Genomic DNA, 20,155 nt, shown 5'->3' with positions numbered 1-20,155 from the left:
TGTCTGTCACTCTCTCTCATGCCAGCACTCTCAACCTTTAATCCCTCACTTACTGTTTACCCCTTCCCCTACTCAAACCTTATACACAGACCATTGTCAGTAAGGCAGCAGGGGCATAGAATACAGTGTTTGAATGTACTGCTAGGTTTGAAGCAATTATCTGATTTTATTTCAATTTCAAAAACATCTGGTCTGCCTAAATTGATATTCAAGGCATTTGAAATCCCCTGTGCATGCCTGACAAATGAATAAACAGAAATGAATAAGTCATGCCACCGACATTCCAAGGATTCTGGGAAGTAAATAAGCGAAAAGTAAATCAGCCTGACTTTGTAGGCTTAATGCACTCAAACTGCGATCCTTTTAGAAAATGTGCTGCAGTAGTGGAAAAAAAAATCCGTTTTGACATTGCTTTCATCACTGCAGCCTTCACACTATGAGCCGTTTTACTCCACTTTCCAGGAAAACGATCACACTCAAGCCAGATGCTCCCCTTCCCCCATGTGTCTGTATCGTCCAGCGAGACGGACGTGCTGCTGGCTGCTGAAGCAGAATTCAGAAGGTTCTTCAAAGCACAGTTGTCCGGCCCTGTCTCTGCTCCGGTCCTGGTCAAAGAACTTGGCAGGTTAGTGAGTCACCTGCGGGAATGTTTGGAAGGATTATTACGCAGTTACAAATGATGATGCATAACCTTTACTTTTTGCCACAAGCTACTAGTCATTTGCTATTTAGTAGTATAGCTGTTATGGAAAATGTGGGGAAAACATGCCCAGTAATTTTTAACAAGATTTTGAGGTGTACTGCCTGGAAGCAAGCAAGAATATTTAGAAAACTCAATGAAAACACAAAAAGGTCCCTAGATATCAGTGTTACTCTAGATTAGTTTGGATAAACACCATGTATCTCTCCTTGTTTACCTCGTGCGACACATAAGCTATGAAAGCTTCCATATGAGGTATGAGCGCTGGAATAGTTAATTTCTTTCTCTGGTAGATAGAGTGGACTCCTCATGAACTTCCAATGAATCCATTTTATTTTCATTGTGGGGAAGGACAAATGTTATAAAATGTCCCTCTAAATGGCTTGAAAGAGTAATGAAAGCTGTTCATGTGATAAATTGCTGGATAATTTAATAACATTATAACATTAACCAGTGATCATTAGGCCCACTTTATATGGGGTGTAACATATTTTTAACTGATGAAATAATAACAAGAATATTGACTAGCAAGAGTTACTACATTTTTATTATTCTTATAATTCTTAAATTATTGGTCAATATTATTACATCGTCAGTAAAAATTATTATTATTATTATCAGTTGCTTCAGGGCTTTTCTCACCTCAGCACCACCTACAACCAGCAGATAAATGACTGAAAGCCAGCCAGATTCTTTGTACCTTTCTTACAGGCTATCAGGTCCCAAGACTTGTTGACATTCACACTTTAAGATCAACAATAAAAGAACTGGGAGGGGAACGAGGTAGAGAAAACAAGGTTATAGTTTAAAAAGTGGGGTTGTGTTTCATGCCAAAGGTCTTGTTACAGTGAGACTCAAAATGGTAAAAGCACTGTAATAAAAGGTCCAGGGCGGTGCAATTTTTGAAAACATAGGAAAACCTGTTGTGGTTATTCCCCGTGTTACTGATCGTCTTCTTGGAGGGCCTGGTTTGGCAGGACATAGTTTCATAATGCCCTGAAGGTCCAGAGGCAGATCAGGTGCAGGGACAATACTCAACACTAGAGGGTGCAGAGGGACAAAGGACAAACCTGGACCTACTGCTTGGTATGATCTGAGACTGAGCATAGCTATTAGGACCGGTTCTGCCTGGTATGCCTGTTAGCCTCAGGTTAAACCCCAACTGGGTAAATCTCACCTGAGTCTCCTTCTCTGCGTCACTTAACTTATATATTGTCTCAAAAAATAATAATGAAGACTCACTGAGAATAGTTGACCTGAAGAGCATCTTGTACTACTTCTTATGTATCACTATGACAAAAAGTACACCATAAAAAACAAACATAATCAAAGACACTATCTTGGCTGTACTAGGCTACATATCCATATACAGTTTTCTGCACTTTGCAACAGAGAAACTCTGCTCAACATGTAAACCATTCCACCGCTGGAGAGACTGCATTCCAGCAGCTCCAGAATTCATCAGCAGGTTCATTATGGCTAAACGCTGGTTTTGGTTTTACGAAACAACTACATAACCCCTTAAAGTAATACTGTACTTGCATTCATCATTCATATTAATAAAAACAAATGCAAATTCAATTCTTATCAGAAACAAAAACACCACAGGACACAAAAATGTAATAACTGACATACAATGTGTTTATTCATTTTTGGTTATTTCTGCCATTTAGAAGTTTTTGTTGTACCTATACATTTTTCTCTGTAGCAACCTTTTTTTAAAAAAGTCCAAGAAAAAAAGAAAAAATACAATCATAGCTAAACATCTAAAAAGGACTACATGCATGGAAGACAAGTAACATATTTATTTATTTTTTTGCCTTTTTTCCATTAAAACTTTTTTTTTTTTTTTTCATTCTTTGAAATAAAATGATGAATCCACATCTGGCTCCAGGCCACATACAGGCAGGTGCCCCGTTGTAGTGAAACAGTATTAGAAAAAGCCTCTCTACATCAGTGACTAGATTTATCTTTTAAAAAATGAGAGAAGAAAAAAAACATGGTGAGTGATTATAAAAAGAAAGAAAAAAGATAATGGTGTCAAGACATTGGCTAACTTGGAAGGGAAAGGGGGGTAAGAGACTGTTGTGGGGGAGTCGTGGTGGAGGTCGGCGTTAAAAAAAACAAACAAGAGGAGTTGTGGAGTTTTGTGAGCTGTGGAAGAGGCCGTCTGTGGCTCGGCTTGAGGTTTGACTACAGGTTGGACTCGTGTTAGTCTGAGGAGTCGGATGGGGGGACGGGGTAAGGATGACAAGGTTAGGAATGGGAAGGTAGAGCCTCAGTTGGAGGTGTCAGAGTGCACACTGCCTGGTGCCCTGGGTGGGGGGGTGAGGGAGGGGGGATCAGCGCTGTCCTGCCAGCCATCATCAACCTGAAGAGAGAGACAGAGAGAGAGAGAGAGAGAGAGAGAGAGAGAGAGAGAGAGAGAGGGGGGGGAGATAGTCTTAGATACTCTCCACTGTTGTATATCACCAATCTGTTTTGTTCAGTGCATGTGTTATGTTGTGATGAAGTGTTGTAATTTACTTTTTTGTTGTATCTACTTTCCCTCAACCTGCCTCATCTACTTCTACTTCAGTTAGCGATTTCCTACATTTCCCAGAATGACTTTCAACAACCCCGAGAAGGGGTATTTTTTGTTTTCAATCAAAGGTTGGCATATCAGCATATCAATATACTGTAGCTAGTTAGCCAAATAATTTGGTGTGTATCTATGATTGCGGCTGTGCGCCTTACTCAAAACACAACATGTCTTGTTGCTGCATTGCATTCTGGTCTATTGAGGCTGTCAGTAGAGAAATTGGCATCTCTGCCTCTTCTACAATGAATTTCTCCCTGTATGATGCATGCATTGCTCTGACGAAGGCCGTCTGACCGATGCACAAAGCACAATAAATCACTCAAGTGCTACAAGCAAGATACAGTGTGCGGGTTCTTTTCTATTCCCTGTATGATGCTAAATGGTGAGTCTAGAAAGAAGCCCTTGCTCTTTGATTCTGAGAGCTGACACCAAAACCTGATGTTTACTGTTAATGTTTTAGATAGTTAGCTACTCTATTAAATATCTTGATGTGACGTCACATCATCTATGTTTGGCCATTATGTTCAGCATGACATCATGATGATGTCATCGACGTTTGGCCAGCTATTCATGGGAATAAGAAAAATACACCACCAAACAACAAAGCGCATCGCCCATAGGTTTTGTTTGACCAGTTTTAATTTGTTTTAGGGGTTTTCCCTTAAAGCTCAACAAACACTGGTGTTCAGGTTCAGAGGGGTAATGTGGTGTAAAGACAGAAACTACATCAATAGGGTCTACAAAAGGTGTGCACCGTACAGCATGCTACCACAGGGAGACCCTGTTACCATGGCCACTCTCTTGGTGAGTGTGTTACTATAGCAACAGTGTGTAACCATGGCTACTCACATGGAGACAGTGAGGGGGGAAGAGAGTTCCTCCAGGCAGGTCCTCATAACCTCCCGTCAGGAGTGTAACACGGGGCTGGGTATCCTCCTGAGGGATGAACAGGGAACACGTCATGTACAGACGCCGCACACACATGCACACACACACACACACACACACACACACACACACACACATTTAAACACATAACAAAACACACAAAGAAATCAAACACTCAACACAAAGAGGCAAAACCTTTGACAACAACTCTAAGGGCCAACACACTGATTGGGTCTTCAACCTGGGGAGGTAATGCCATTGCAGGGGATGAAGGAAAATTTGGGGGTGACAAAAATACACTGACTTGCAATATCAAGAGCCTCATGCATTTGCAATATGTTTTTATTGGCATAGCTGCAAAGGTGAACTTCTCCTTCACTTGAGACCAACATACTGCTTTGTCAGACGAACACCGAGGTCACTGGAGCTCTTGGAAGTGACTTTCACCCAGTTAGCTCTCTCCTATTTTCGTCTAAATCATTATGTTCTTTCTGGGCTTACTGTGACCTCTAGCAAAGTCACACACAAAAGGGGAACCTAACAGTTCAAAGCAGACTGAGAAAGAGATTGATGCAAAATTTGAAAGTCTGCTGAAATAACATATTTTAAGGGCAATTATTCACCACTCAAGACTATAACTAGATCTTCATTTTTCTCAGGTTAGACCTCCTGTGCGATCACCAAGGTGAACCACCTCACTAGATCAGAAATAGGGAAAAACCCTGTCCTTGTGTAGAACAGTTTATGTTACTGTCCTACACAAGGACAGCGGGTAGCTGTACAAAATAGCAAATAAATAGAAAATAGCTTCGACCTAAATTAATTTGGAGTCTGCGATTTATAAAAGGTTGAACACCCCTGGCAAAAAAGACATCTGCTGGTAGGAATGAGGGATTGGGATTCTACTGTGTGGGGTCAGTCTATTTGACAAAGCCAGGAAGAGTATGGAGCAGATCAAACCACACCCACCCATCACGCCAGTGGAGGGCCTCCAGAGGAATGAAGCCAGAGGCAGTGGAACAACATAGCTGTTCCCTCACACCTCCACAAATATGAAACAACTGGGCATGCCAGCTCCACCTAGTTTCAGCTTTGCATCTTACTGGCTTGCGATGCACCTCCAACTAGACTGGGGAGCAGTTAGATGTGGCTTGGCTTGAGGAACTCGTGGGAACATATGAAGTCAGCTTTGTCTAGGTGGGAGGGAGAGTTGTGGGATGGGAGAAGTAGGGGAAGGAGGGCCTGAGGAAAGGAACTAGGTGCGAGGAGGTACAACAAAGGCATACGGTGGACACTGAGGGAGGACTGGTCTAGGAGGAAGGGACCTCGCTGCAGTCCTACCTGAGGCTGCATTGAGGGGTTGAGAAATAACCCCTCCCCATTGGCTGAGTTCAAACCCAGGTGGGCGTGACCTGTGCTGGGCCGACTGTAGGAGCCCGATGAGCCTGCAGAATGTGATATTCAGCTGATCAGGAGAAAGGCCGCTGGAGCGAGGAGCAGGTGATTTATAGACCCGCACCCAGGGAAAAGGACTTTGATTTGGATTTATACATTGGCAGAGGAGGGCACGATATCTTGAATTGTGAGTTTTAGTTTACTCAGGTACTCAGGTGTGTGTGTGTGTGTGTGTGTGTGTGTGTGTGTGTGTGTACCTGAGTTTGGTGTGGCTGGGGAGTTGGCTTGGCTAGCCTGCGAAGATACACTGGCTGCATCCACAGCTGTCTTCATAGCATACAGGTTAGCCTCCTCCTGGAACTTCCCAATGTTCTTCTTATACCGAATCCTTTTATTACCAAACCAGTTAGACACCTGAGAGAGAGGGATGGAAAATAGATAGATAGATATTTATTGGATGGCGTGAAAGAGCTAAAAAGAAACTCAAAAACATACCAAGAAATTGATCTTGCTTCGTATACTCAATCATATTCAAGTATGTGTATGTTTGTCATGTATGTGTAAGTATGTTTTTTTTTCTTCTATATGATGAAGCCCCTTTTGACCCCAGGGTGTTTGACTGTGTGCCGTCTACCCCGTCTGACCCTTGACCCCTGAGTGCTGACCTGAGAGACAGTGATGGCACACTTCTTGGCCAGCTCCTCCTTGGCCTCCTCGCTGGGGTAGGGGTTGGCCAGGTGGGAGTAGAAATACTCATTCAACACCTCTGTCGCCTGCTTGTTGAAATTTCGACGCTTCCGCCTGACAGAGGAGGGAGATTGCATCAGTAAACTGTCAGACACGAGCAGATACTTTTTTCAGTAAGTTGCTGTTACTGTCAGACAGAGACTGGCAGACAAGAACTCAAGCACCGGCTGAGAGAGACAGGAAGAGAAACGCAAACAAGAAGAGAGACACAAACCGACCTGGCATCCAGGAACCTGGAGCGTAGGATCATGACAGCTTCGCAGGTGCTCTGTTTCAGCTGCATCTGGATGGAGCTGAACTTGCGGTGGATGATTCCCACCATGCGCTCGATCTCTTTGGGCGAGATGGGCCGCGTACGGGACTGTTCCCTCAGCAGGTTCATCACATGGTTGGTGAACTCACTGCAAGCCTGCATGGGAGGAGGGGAGAGCAAGAGGTGAGAGGGGTTTAGGAGTGAGGGTGAGAGAGAGAGAGAGAGAGAGAGAGAGAGAGAGAGAGAAAGAGAGACAGAGAGACAGAGAGAGAAAGAGAGAGTGAGCAACAGCAGTTGTTGCCATGGTAGTGGTGCCAGCTTTCCCTGGCATGCCGAAGCCAAACATTGTCATTAGAAACTGGATTGTTCCGGTCTTCAGTTCTGATTGGCTGAGTCATGTGGGGAGCTGTTGTAAAATACCTGATAAATGCACACCTGTGACCACATAAGTGTTAATTGAAATATCAACATGCTAACCGAAAATCACCACTCATACCAGTACTACAGCCATATTGCTTATTATTATTGGTTAAAATAAAAAGTTGTGTTCTTTTTAATTACAATGGTGTGTTACCGCCGTTTTACTCTACTTAGCTCTACTTAGCGTTGTGGCTGACAGCACCTCTTGAGCTGTTCGGACTAACATACCTGTTCGTATTTCTCCAGTTCGGAGTGGTAGATCTGTCGTATCTGGGCTAGCTTGGCTCTGTAGTCTGAATGCTCTATGCTCCCGTCGCTAGGTGACCCCCCGGCTGCCGCAGCAACTGCCGCCGCCGCTGCAGAGGCCCCGCCCTTCTCTGGACCCGAAACACCCTCTGCTAACAGCATGTTGTCCAGTCGCATGATCTGTGGGTCTGGAGGGTCCTCTTCTTGGATGCCTCGGATACTGAGGACTGTGGATGTGGGAGGAGAAGGAGAGAAACTGTCATGGATCGAATGTGGTGTAGTCAAGTCAAGTCAAAGACACTTCAGCGGGACGGAGGCTTGTTGCTTGAACCCAGGGCTTCCAGCTGAAAGACAGTTTACTTACTCACTATGCCACCCTGCTGATCTGCTCCCCTTACTTCCTGCTACTAAATTCTGTTGCTAAACAATATTAGCCTGGCAGCATTATGTTTATTGAACATACTATCAGGAGGTTTTGGAAACTGCTTGGATCATGCGTTCAATCTTTCTCGATAAATGGCTCTGGGAGGATTCAGAGTAGAGACGGTGATGGGTGATAAGAGTTGAGGGAAAAGGGAGATAGAATAGCAACTTTGTATGTCCCTTGTATGTAATGCTGTAATCTGCATTCAGAATTCCAAGTTCAGCCATCTTGGAAAAACAGGGTGCACGTCACACAAGGATGTGTTAGACAGACTAAATAATATCAGTAGTGGAGGAAGGCAAGCTTTATACACACAACCCCTTGATGTTCAGTCAAACCTCTATCCCCATGTCCAAAAACTGTGTAATACCTGCTGATCAGTAGCCCGTTTCAGTACAATGAATTTAAATGATTAATAGCCAATTTTTAGCTGTGACCATGCAGACCATGCATATAAGTTTCTCAGGAAGCCACGCTTCCTGCAGACTTTCTTCCTGCAGCAGACTTTCATGTGGGTGTCCTGGGATTTTTTCTCGGTGTTGGCAAATGATTCAAACAGAGTTTGACACTCTTGAACCCAGCAAGCACAGACAGTTTACATAATGCTATTTCCCATGGTCAATTTCAAAGATAGCATTTTTCCATCAAGATACTAAGAAAAACGTTACGCCCCACAGCAAAATTAATGTTTTACTTTGATCAAATTGATTGAAATTGGGCCTAAATAACATTAGGCCTAATCATGAACATGCCTATTAGTGACTGCACAATCTAAACAAGTTCTTTAGGATGCCACTTGTCACAACGGCCCCAGTAAGGTAACCTGCACCAATCTGGTCACAGCTCATTACAAATTATGTGTTTGTATCAGCATACTGAACATGCCAGTGTGTTATACTGTTTTCCAGTAAGTAGCCTAAATGTTGCAAATATTCATATAATTAAAAAGTAAGTAAAAACTTCCCCCAGCGCTGCACCTAATCAATGATGGTAAAATGAAAGAATCACAGAAAACAATGTAATGCTAGACAAACCAGTGTTTGGTTTTCAGTATGGTTTGAATCAAGTATTTTCACAATTTTAAATAGAGTATATTCTACTTAAAATTGTGAAAATACTTAATTCAGTATATTTTTCACAAACTGCATGCTACAGCATACAGCATAATTAGTAGGGACAGTTGTTATTGTTTGAATTGTGTATAAAGTGTACAGTTTTCAGTACAGAACAATGCAGTTCCCTTGTTAGCCAGCAGAGGGCACTATCTTACAATACAGAACCAACAAGAGGCACATTTCCAGACTGCATTTAGATTCTCTCATTTTGTTCTTTCCTTCTAACTTTTTCTTGACGTCGCTCATTAGAGTGTCCTTCAGCAAAGACAAAGGAAAGTTATTATCCAAGGAAAAATACTCAATTTCCAGAGCAATCTCAACAAAGTCAATCATTATCTGCCAGGCACTCAGCCCAGTCGAGAAACAAGCCCCAGCTTCTAATCTCATACGACCTAGACACTTGGCTTGGCCCAGTCTATTCCTAGACAACATGTGACAATGGCCACTAATTGCCTTCATGGGGCAATGTTGCTGAAAAAATTAGAATAACCTACAAAGAAATAACTTTTAGTGGCATAGCCTGGCATCACCAGAGCAACTACAGGGATTAAAATGTCCAGTCTGTGCCGCGATCAGACAGCCGAGATGAGACACTTCAGAGAAACCATGGTTTGATAGTGCAGGAGGGGCTGCCATACACACTGGATGACATAAGAAACTTAGCTATAGCTCTGTTTGTGTGCCTGTGTTTGATGGGGGGGTGTAAGGAGATCAAGTCTAAGTAGCGTCTGTTAGTCTATGCACTGGGGCTGGCGACACGCACATTGTGAACAGAGAGAAAGAGAGAGACAGAGAGAGAGAGAGGGGGAAAGAGAGAGAGGAGAGAGGACAGAGTGAGACAGAAAGAGAAAGACAGGGAGGGAGACAGAGATAGAGAGAGGGGGAGGGAGTGAGGGAGAGAGGATGAATAGAAAGAAAAACACTAGCTGTTGCTATGGTAGTGATGCCAGCTTTCCCTGGCATCCCCAAGCCAAAAAAAAACAACACACACACACACACACACACACACACACAAGCACGCTCGCACACACACAGCCGTTAATTAACGCTGGCTCTTAAGGAGCTACTAAAGACCCTGTGAAAAATGAATGCTCATTTGAGAGGTCATTAATTTGCACAGTTATGCAAATTAGGTGGCAATTACTGCGTAGTTCCAGGGATCGTCTCACATTCATAATCCCACAACGAGGGCTATGACAGCCTCCGCATCTGGCTAACCGCCACAACCGTCTACAGCGAACACACACACACATACACACACACACTTATGAACAATAACACTCAATGTGATCACCTCTAATTTTACCCATGTACCCAACACTCAGTGACCTCCCAACCCACATTATGTGCACGGCATTGCATACCCCCTATGGAAAATTTAACATAGAGCGCATGAGAGTGCTGCACCTAATACCTTAGTGTGGCAGGTTAACCAGATTACAATATAATCCAAACGCTCAATAATCCATACACACTCACAGTCTAAGCAAATGTGTGTGTGGTAGGTGCGCATGTGTGCATCTCCCATGGCTGCAGATAACAGACTGTAAAGAGGATCCCCCAGTTTCTTGGAAGTATGGAAGAAGAGGGGGGGGATTAGCAAGGCTTACAGTTTACAGCTTACAGAGAAGTCCTTCTCTGCCTCCCCACTCCGCGCCCCCCCCTTCCCCCTCTTCCTGCATTTATTCTTCCATACTTTCCAGTGCCACAGTCCCTCTCTCTCCCCCTATCTCTCACCATTCCCCAATTTCAACCACGCTGGCTCTCTCCCTATCTCCCTCTCTCTATCTTCCAGTCAGTCCTCTGATAAGCTCTTTACACTCTAACGTTTTCTAAGTTTAACTGAGAAACTTGTGTAGCGGGGAAGATGAGAGAGACAAGACGAGGGAAATAAAGTTAGAGAAAGAAAAAAAGGGTGATGAAAGATGCAGCCTGGTACATGGGAGAAATAACGAGGGCAAAAATTGCGGAATTATATTCAGAGGTAAAAATATACAAGCAGAGAGAGAGAGGAGAGGGAGAAAGAGAGGACAGTGACAGAGTGAGAGAGAGTGAGAGAAAGACTGCTATGTTTGAGGGAGCCAGGTCCCATTAATTTTAATTAATCCATAATTAGTCTGGATTATGGGCCAGCCTCCCAGACTGCCCACTCTGTAGAGCATACACACACACACACAGTGTGAGGGAGAAAGAGATGTTGACTGAGCTGCTGTCCATGACATCTCGTGGTAAAGAGTGCTGTGGCAGAGTAAGCCGGCTTTGTGAGCCCACCAGGGGCGGTGGGTGGCAACTGCCCCCCAGTGAGAATGAGTGTTAGCGGTGTGGGCTGACAGGACTCGGGGTCTGGAGATTATCAACTGTCTGCCAATCCATGAAACACAACCATTACAGCCTCTCCCTCCAACTCATCCATCAATCTGTCTGTCTGTCTCCCCCTCTCTCTATCTATCTCTCTCTCTCCCACTTTCATTTTCGTTTCTTGTCCCGTTCCCGCCTCTCTGCTTTCTTACTGCCACTTTGCCTCTAAAAATGAAGTCCTATTTTGTACCTTGGAATACTCTCAAAAATAGACAAAAAGAGGGAAGATAAAAATAGAGGGATGTATGGGGAATAGCGTGGCAGAGGGGTCAGAAAGGAGGAAAAGACAGAGACGGATATAGGATGACAAGGAAGTGGACAGATATATCCAGAGAGAGAGAGCGGGAGGAGTATACATCCTAGAAAACAACAGTGTTTTTGACTGCCACCATCATGTGAGGAGTTATTTTTAATGGTTCTAACTTGGGACGGAGAGGAAGAGAAGGAGACAATGACGACAGAGAGAGGGAGGCAGAGAGAGAGCTTGGCCGAGACAAAGGGAGAGAACTACTTTCTAAACATCCACAACTATTTACGTGTCTGAAAACCCAGAGAGCAAGAGAGGGGGAGAGGCAGAGAAATAAAAATGTCGAGTGAGAAAGCAGTTTCTTCTCTGAGGATTTTGGCCAGTTAATGAGCAGAATGGTAGTGGTCAAATGGGCATGAAGGAGCAACAACACACCGGGGGACAGGGGAGTGGAACAGCAACTTTCCAGCAGAGTTGAATAGGTAGGAGCGGAGGCAAGCAAGAGCAACTTTCTCCCCCTCTCATGATTCGAGAAAGGCGGGAGAATCTTCCCAAGAATCCCTCTACCACTCTTTCATCTTTACCCTTCTCCCGCACTTTTCTGACCCTCGCGCCAAACTGTTTCCTCCCCTGTAATGCATTTCCCGTCTTTCCTACCGCTCTCTTTCTCTCTCCCCCTCCTCTGCCAGTGTTGTAAACTCAGACTGTGACAGTGTAAAAATCAAAGTGAATGACAGTGAGTAGGTAAGACAACTAGTTGCCTTGGAAACTATGTATCCCTCCTGCTGCCAACCTCAGGCCTCCTCTTTCCAAGGTAATTGAATGGAATTAGGTAATAACGAGAGCTGCTGTGCATCTCACACTTCTCTGTGCTTTGTGTGGAAGGGGTCCTCTACATCAGTCCTGCTGGTTTTCTATTCTGCCAGCTAGTTAATCGCATTCACCTGTCCTCCCATGCCTAAACAGTCCCCGATGAGACAGCTAGAATGAAAAGTACCTGGCAAAATAGAAAACCAGCAGCACTATGGACCCTGAAGTTGAGAAAAACTGCTCTACATGACACCTGAATCAGGGTGGGGATGAATGACGATCACTGAGTCTGGAATAAAAACCATCTCATATTTAGCATGAGATGGTGTAAAATCTTTACATCAACTAGCTTGTTTACTACCAACCAGTATTCTGCTACTATTCAGTTTATTTGTGTGATTCACAAGCAATTAAAGCTACTTCAACATATGTTTTCTCAACTGCTGGCATAAATTAACATTGTTAATCAGATTAGACAATCCTGCTGCTCCCATGCATTTCTCAGTCAAAAGCCTCTGCTATTATGACACTGCTTGACCCCTCCTTGTATAAGCTCTTCCAGCCTTTTCACCCACTGAGCAATTGAAAGAGAGCATTGAAATCACCTAGGCAGCCAGCAGAGGATGCCTTGTAATATATTGCATCACAAAGTGAAGGGCACGAGAGTGAGACACACAAGAGCAAGGGAGGGAGAAAGAGAGACAACGACATTAATAAGAAGTAAGATTAGATGAATGAAAGCTAGGTGAATGCAGCTGGCCTTACATACTGCAATCTGCTTATCTGTCTCTTTCTGTCTGCCATCTCTTTCTCTCTCTCAGAATTGTTGTGATCATCACAACCACCAATATGAACAATAATCTATATTATATTTTCAGAAAAGCATTCATTTATGCATTGTTTTCCCTTAAAAAAAACTCAATCCTCATATAACTATCATCAATTTGATATATTAAGTATGATGTATAAGATTTTTGTCAGCCTTAAACGGCAGCCTATCTCAAATAAAAAGGTGGTAAACTGGGTTGAAGTGGGTTTACACTGGATATACTGAAGGAGTAAAGATGTTTATCCTAATTAGCGTGTAACATTTGCATTCATTGGTTGATATGAAAAAAGCAGCAGTCAATTAGCAACTCACCTGTCTTTTCTTTGATCTCGCACAGGACACTGAAGAGGGCAGGTTTCATTCTGTGGCAGTTTAACGCATGTTTCCTTTTATGGAAAACAAAAGAACGAGAGAAAGAGAGAGAGAGAGAGAGAGAGAGAGAGATTGTGAATTATGATGAACCCCTCTGTGACTACACACACTAACACACTCATATACACGCACACCAGCATTAGATCATACACCCATACACACGCACGCAGAGCAAGTCAGTGTTAAACAGATTGGCTTTAGAGGTGTGTGTTAAGTGTGCCACCAGACTAGTTTAAGCCTTTTACTGAAAACAGGCCTGAGCACATAACTATCTAATCCACCTGAACTTACTCACCTCAATGAAGAGAGGAGAGAACAGCAGAGGAGAGGAGAGGAGAGGAGAGCAGAGCTGTGTTTGCATGCACATTATTAGAAAATTGACTGCACTCTGCACAATGAAACCAACAAAACTCTGTGGAGAGAACAAGACTGTGTGTGTGTGTGTGTGTGTGTGTGTGTGTGTGTGTGTGTGTGCTAAATAAACTTAGCCAGGTGATGGTATTGGTGATGAATAATTCTAGGTCATATGAAACAGAATCATGTGTCCGGTGGCCTTGTGCACTACAGCACTCCAACCTCTAGAACATTACAGAGCCAGGAGACAGTCAGCGGGGTTACAGGTCAGAATTTACTGTATCCTACAGGAGGCTGGTAAATATTACACCATAATAACACAGCACCCTATGAATTAACACCTATGAACTAGTGTGTGTGAGAGGAGGGGGCAGGACAGGGGTAGTCTGGGTCATAGGGGTCATGGGGGCTATTTACAGCAGACATGGGGTCAAACCAAGTGAAATTCGATCCCCTCACCCTGCAACCGATAAGCAGCTTCACACCAACACTGCTAACACCTCCCTCCCTCACCCCCACACTCCCAAAAGGCCATCTACATTTCAAATGTGGGAAGAGAAAGCGCCCCCCCACCCCCCCACCCCCCCACACACACACACACCTCTCTCTCCAGGCCTTTGTCGTTATTCAGCGTTAATGGCGTGATGGCCGATCAATCAGAGGCGGCTCGCAAACTCATCGCACTTAATTAGCCCGCTGGGCGGTCATGAAACTTACGAGTATTTATACAGAGGAGGACAGCGGGATGCAGTGTGTGTGTGTGTGTGTGCGCGTGTGTGTGTGGAGGGTAAACATAAACCCACCTAAACTCAGTTTAACCACCTTCATATTTGCGGAATAATTTCGTCCTGCCCAAGTTATAGGCTGACATAAATCTTTATGACCTAAATTCCTAATAGACATCATAGTAAGTGGCATCAAACTGATGCAATTTAAATGGGGACAGTGTAATTTAAAGGGGGGGGGGGGGGGCACTATTTTTTCTGAAAATAGAATTGTTTTTTGTTCATGTTTTCTTGTTTCATGATGATACCCGACACTGGATGTCTTAGTTAACACACCTTTATTTAACACTACAACACTGTGTGTGTGTGTGTGTGTGTGTGTGTGTGTGTGTGTGTGTGTGTGTGTGTATGCGTGCGCGCGACCATGCAAGAATGAGGGGATCCCATGATCATTTTCTCCTGCAGGCCCAAAACAAACTCTTCCTACCAGCTCCTATTCACACATTTTGTCCTCGCTCCCCACAGGCCAATCAGGCTCCTTCCTCTGGTCTTACTCCTGTGTTATTACCTGGCCTGGGCCTCGTCCAAACTCTCGTCTGTGATGGCCATGATCTGCTGGAGGATGTCACCGATGTCCTGCTGCGGCTGGCCGAGGCTATGTTGCTTCCGTATGGCGTCAGGATCCACCACGTCCCCCTGAGTCAGTCCAGCTAGTCCAACAAGACTCGACATCATGCGGGCCTGGTCATCCATACCTTTCGCAAAAATGTCGTTTTGACAAGATGGGGGGAGTAAATGTGACAGTTATTCCACTGTAGATAAAAAGGGGGAGGAGGGAAGGTGGCTGGAAAGGGGGGGGGGGGCTCCTTTTCAAAGAGGTAACTTTCACCAATATGCTGCACTTGAAACTTGAAACACGGAGAGGTTGAAAAGTTGTCAGAAAAATGCAAAAACCGTAGGTCACAAAACAGAGCAGTGTAGCCTGTTAGGCTCCGTTGGGGCTATTGGCACCAGCGCATATCCTGGTCCGAATAACAAAGGAAAAGAGAAAAAAGTGCACCCTTACCATTTACTTGTCTGAGTAAAGTGACAAAGGCAAAGCGATTAGGCCTCTACAATCTGCGGTGCTTCTTTGGCATGAGAGGGCACGATTCACAAAATACTACTGTAAGATACTATTGTAAGATTATGAGGAGGGCGCGCGTATGCATGGTTTTTCTTCCAGTGTAAAGACAAGACCGGGAGGCTCCGGAGAGGCGAGGAGGCTTCGACAGGAAGAGAAAGGTAGAGTATCTGAACGGCCAGCCATGCAAACGACAAAGAGATGGAGAGTGGGCTTGCTACGAGCAAGAAAATGGCAACAATTACCACACTGGCTCGTTACAAATGTAACTCATTCCTGCTTTGGAAGACTGTCCGGCCTGTTTCCAAATCGCTGCCTCTGCAAACGCCAAGGAAAAAAACACTGTAGAAAAACCATAGGCTACCCTTGCGTTTTGAACGATGGTAGGACCAGTGGTATAGCTTATTATCTAATGAACAGAGAGTCCAACGTGACCGTTTTATGGTTGCCGTCTTCGCTATTATTCATAAGTCCCAAAGACCTGCACGGTCATTAAAAGTGTGCGACCGACAGAATCACATAAAATACGGACTGAAAAAGATAATTACGAGGAACTCCATCCAGCTTGTTTCGTCTGGTTCCGTCCAAGTCCAACAATACCCAGTTTATACTATTGGTTGTTCCTTATTCCCGTTTTCTTTCTCTGCGCGGCTCTCTCCCCCTCCTGCTCCACTCCTCCCAGAGCTACATTACCGATCACACACGGAGCAAGCTGTGCTCACCACTGTCAAGCTAGACAGGATAACAAAGACGTGATTTCCGGTCACATTTTTCAAACTAAAAGCCCTATTAACAATCATGTTCAAAGTATAAGTAAATAAAGAAATTAAAATATAGGATACATTTAGTTGAGGAATCTATAGTAAATTAAAGTACAATTATTGTTTTGTTTTTTCCAATATGCCCTTTTGGCAGCATAGACGTAAGCCAATGCAAGATGTCATATACTGGGCTGCCAAAATATACAGACTCAATCACAAAACAAATACCAAAGAACTTTGAAAGGATAGTACTAGGCTACTATCTACTACTCTACTACTACCTTGGAAATGTCTATATATCTCTATATATCTGTTTAAGGGGCAATAAGCAAGATCTTTACTGCCCCATAGCACAAAATGTCTACAATATATCTGCGAGGGGTTGATAGGGCTGTTGATCATTACCAGTGACTCAACGATTACTTTGCCAGGTGCTGAAATTTCTGGCTTTCAAAACATACATTCTGGTCCAAACTCTGTTTTCTCTGTTACTCTCTCCCCATCAGAGACCTGTCATTTTAAAATGACTCGAAGTTAAAAAATAAAAATAAAAAAATAAAAAAGAGAGAGAGAGAGAGACCTGTCTATGTTATTGCACTAATTGCCAGTAGAAGTAGTCACAGAGGCCATAAATGACTTAATGCATCTTTACCCCAGTTTTGGCACAATAGTTCCTAAAAGCTATAAAATGGTGTGAATACCCAGTGTGAAGTCAGCCAGTATAAGCCACCACTGAAATACCCTGTGCCTGCCACAACCATAGCAAGCAAGCACAAAACTTATGCCAGATAACTGAAGGAAGGATGTATATCTTGCAAAAGTCCATTTTAACCCCCAGCAGTGGCACGTGCATCATCGTTCCTAAAAATGTCTTTGCAGTCAGGCCTCCAAGCGCCAGTGTCGGTGCTTTTATTTTGAAGGCAAAATAGCTTAAATTCCGGTCTTGTTCTGGCTGCCTCTGGTTGCCTTGACGCAGCTTCAGTCCTCATCCCCTCGCCCTACGTCAGCGGGCCCCGGGGAATGGTGCAGTTTCATTTGAGACCGCGGAGAGGCCAGTTCATCAGTTCACCATGGAAACAATCCTTGTTGTTGTTGTTGTTTTTTGTTGTTGTTACTGTTGTCTGTTGTTATTATTATTATTATGAATAATAATAATAATAATAATAATGATAACATAGTAATAGGCTAGTAATAGTAAGATTCTCAGCCCCAATGAAAAATCACCATAATATTCTGATATTCCAGTACAGGAATGTCTAGTGGGGGTTAAAGAGGGAATACTCTCAGAGTCTCCAAACAAGAGGGGCCCGAAGTGACACTGTACTAAATTAGAGGCATCAGGGTGGTTGTGTGTGTGTGTGTGTGTGTGTGTGTGTGTGGTGGTGGTGGTGGTGGTGGTGGGGGGGGGGGGGGGGGGGGGTCTTGTCAGGGGGCCTAGAATTCCTAGAGGCGCCTCTTTTCTTATAGGGATTTATACTGTGTCTGTGGTACTACTCAATAGTGAGTTCATGTTTGTCGTATTGTAGGCTACTTCATGATATTTTTTATTTCCTATGGCATCACTATAATATTCATATAGGATATTATGGTTTATAATTTTGCTTAGATATTTGTGTAGTATCCTTCTAAAATGTATTGCTCTTTTTTGTGAGGGTGGTTTGTAAGATCATCTGCATTAAGCCAATCAGACAGGCCACCATGGTAGCCACCCTTGTTGTCAATGGTGATGATGATAATCATGTCAGCTTTTGTTTGTAAGATGCTCTGCTTTAAGACAATGAAGTCTTTCTAGACAGGCAGTAGTTCCCAAACTGGGGTTTCCAGAGGATCCCTATGTAGCAAAATTAAGAATAGTTTAATTTCACAATTATTTCAGTCACTGGACATGTGCACAATGAAAGAATGTAGCCTTTAGGGATGGTTGTATTGAGCATAGGTTCCCAGTAGGCAGTTATGTAATTCTGGTTCAAGTCATATGTAACAGCAGCATCTTCTCAGAAAGGGTTCTTTGGGACAAAATCTTATCGAATGGTGGTTGGTGGTCTAATGCAGATCTATTTGGAGGATTGCTGACATGAAAAAAGTTTGGAAAAACCCCTGAAAGAGAGATAAAGAGAATATTTCAAAGGTATCATCTGGCCTTACCTCAGACATGGCTATAGCATCGGTCTGAGCCCTTTTGTTCCGTGAAGATTGAGTCATTCAGCTATCCTCTAATGAGAAAGCTGCTGTTGAAGACAGAGGAGTGACTGAGTCCTCACGCTTTCAGCTAATGACTTAATTAGCTCTGTGTATTGTGTGTGTGTGTGTGTGTGTGTGTGTGTGTGTGTTTGAGTGACAGTAGGATAGGGATAAATATACACAAGTAATATATTTTTTCGATCTTTATTTTCATTTTTGTATATCATTAGCTTACAGTGTCTGCAACATTTGTGGCATCAGACCATGAAATTCTCCTGACATGCATTGTATATAATTTCCATTAAAAGGTTGTAAATTATGTTTCCACAATGCAGTCTCACATAAGAAGAGCAAAGCTACGCACAGTAAGAACTAGAGCATGTCTACTGCTTAGTGAAGGATTGTATGGTTTCTTCCAAAGCCTGAACCCATAAATTGAGAGTTTCAGACAGCTGTACCCAGTCCCCTCATTTGATTGGCAGCTTGGTTGCCATAGCAGGGGGAGAGGGGGTGGGGGGGTAGAACGTTGGGACATTAGCCCGCCTCCTTTCAGGATGATTGACGGCTGGTCTGGAAGAGGGGGGAGGGCAGGAGCCGTGGTTTAGAGTTTCATTTACACCCCCACTTACCACCACCTCCTCCATTACCTCACAGATCTGGAGGCTGTGTCTGTGTCTGTGTGTGTGTGTGTGTGTGTGTGTGTGTGTGTGTGTGTGTGTGTGTGCGTGTGCGCGCATGTGCTTGGTGGATTGAAGAGGGGCCAGGGAATATAGTATATTTTTTCTTCTCAATTCAGTGTGATTGAGGCCTAATGCTTTTGAGAGCACAGGGAACAGAAACATCCTTAATGTTACCCCACAGATATCTAAAGCCTAGAGTGTGTGTGTGTGTGTGTGTGTGTGTGTATACATGTGTTTGTTTGCACACGAGCGTGCTAGTGTTAGTGCATGTGTGGCAATGGCCAGCCTGTCACTCTGATAGAGACAGGAGGCCATCTAATGGAACAGATGAATGAATCCCACGACATCGCAGGAAACAACACAACGGCTGAAACTGCTCTCTCTCTCACTCTATCGTTCTCACATTTACAAACTCACACTCACACACACAGCTACATGCACTCTCAACACGCAGACACACATATTGCACAGGCACAAATACACACTCACACACAAACACACAGAAACACTGACGCACACACACACACACGCACTCTGGCAATTTGCCCCTTTCTCCCCCTTGGTTAAATCTCAGCAGATTACTGCTGGCTCATTCTCATTAATTGGTCAATCAGCCAATTAAGCTAAATGCCCTGAATAAACACTGATTTCCTTTCTCGCCCAGATGGAACAGTCCACCCGCTCCAACCCCCCTACAGCCACCCCCGTGGTCTGCTCTGCATGTTGCCATGCCAACGGGGACCTGAGCACCTCTGGATGCTCCATCTAAGTGTCTGTAGCTCATCTCTCTGTCTGTCTGCCTCTTTCTCTCTCTCTCTCTCTCTCTCTCTCTCTCTCTCTCTCTCTCTCTCTCTCTCTCTCTCTCTCTCTCTCTCTCTATTTCACACATACACACACACAGATGAAGGTTGATTAAAAAAGAGTGTTTATGTCTACTATGAGTGTG

The 20,155-nt window shown here is 43.9% G+C and overlaps 1 protein-coding gene across 1 annotated transcript; it reads right to left on the bottom strand.

Moving 5' to 3' along the window:
• Window positions 1-2,320: 2,320 nt before the first annotated feature.
• On the bottom strand, window positions 2,321-16,259 carry LOC139933550 (pre-B-cell leukemia transcription factor 1-like). The gene is made up of 8 exons (XM_071927664.2): window positions 15,033-16,259; window positions 13,326-13,399; window positions 7,213-7,457; window positions 6,530-6,720; window positions 6,230-6,365; window positions 5,822-5,978; window positions 4,131-4,217; window positions 2,321-3,071 (listed from the first exon to the last, which is right to left on the bottom strand). Exons 1-7 carry the CDS (start codon window positions 15,215-15,217, stop codon window positions 4,174-4,176), a joined length of 1,032 nt encoding a protein of 343 aa, XP_071783765.1. The 5' UTR covers window positions 15,218-16,259; the 3' UTR covers window positions 2,321-3,071; window positions 4,131-4,173.
• Window positions 16,260-20,155: the final 3,896 nt, after the last annotated feature.

The sequence above is a fragment of the Centroberyx gerrardi genome, chromosome 3 (assembly GCF_048128805.1).
Source record: "Centroberyx gerrardi isolate f3 chromosome 3, fCenGer3.hap1.cur.20231027, whole genome shotgun sequence".
NCBI classification, from domain to species: Eukaryota; Metazoa; Chordata; class Actinopteri; order Beryciformes; family Berycidae; genus Centroberyx; species Centroberyx gerrardi.
This window is presented reverse-complemented; position numbering and strand designations above follow the sequence as displayed.

What these genes read in the sequence shown, in the direction of transcription:
- LOC139933550 (XM_071927664.2), bottom strand. Translation starts at nt 15,217, where the DNA reads ATGGATGACCAGGCCCGCATGATGTCGAGTCTTGTTGGACTAGCTGGA. An exon ending in TTGGACGAGGCCCAGGCCAG is followed by an intron (nt 13,400 to 15,032) that starts GTAATAACACAG and finishes TTTCCATAAAAG; the next exon opens with GAAACATGCGTTAAACTGCC. An exon ending in CGAGATCAAAGAAAAGACAG is followed by an intron (nt 7,458 to 13,325) that starts GTGAGTTGCTAA and finishes CCACATCCACAG; the next exon opens with TCCTCAGTATCCGAGGCATC.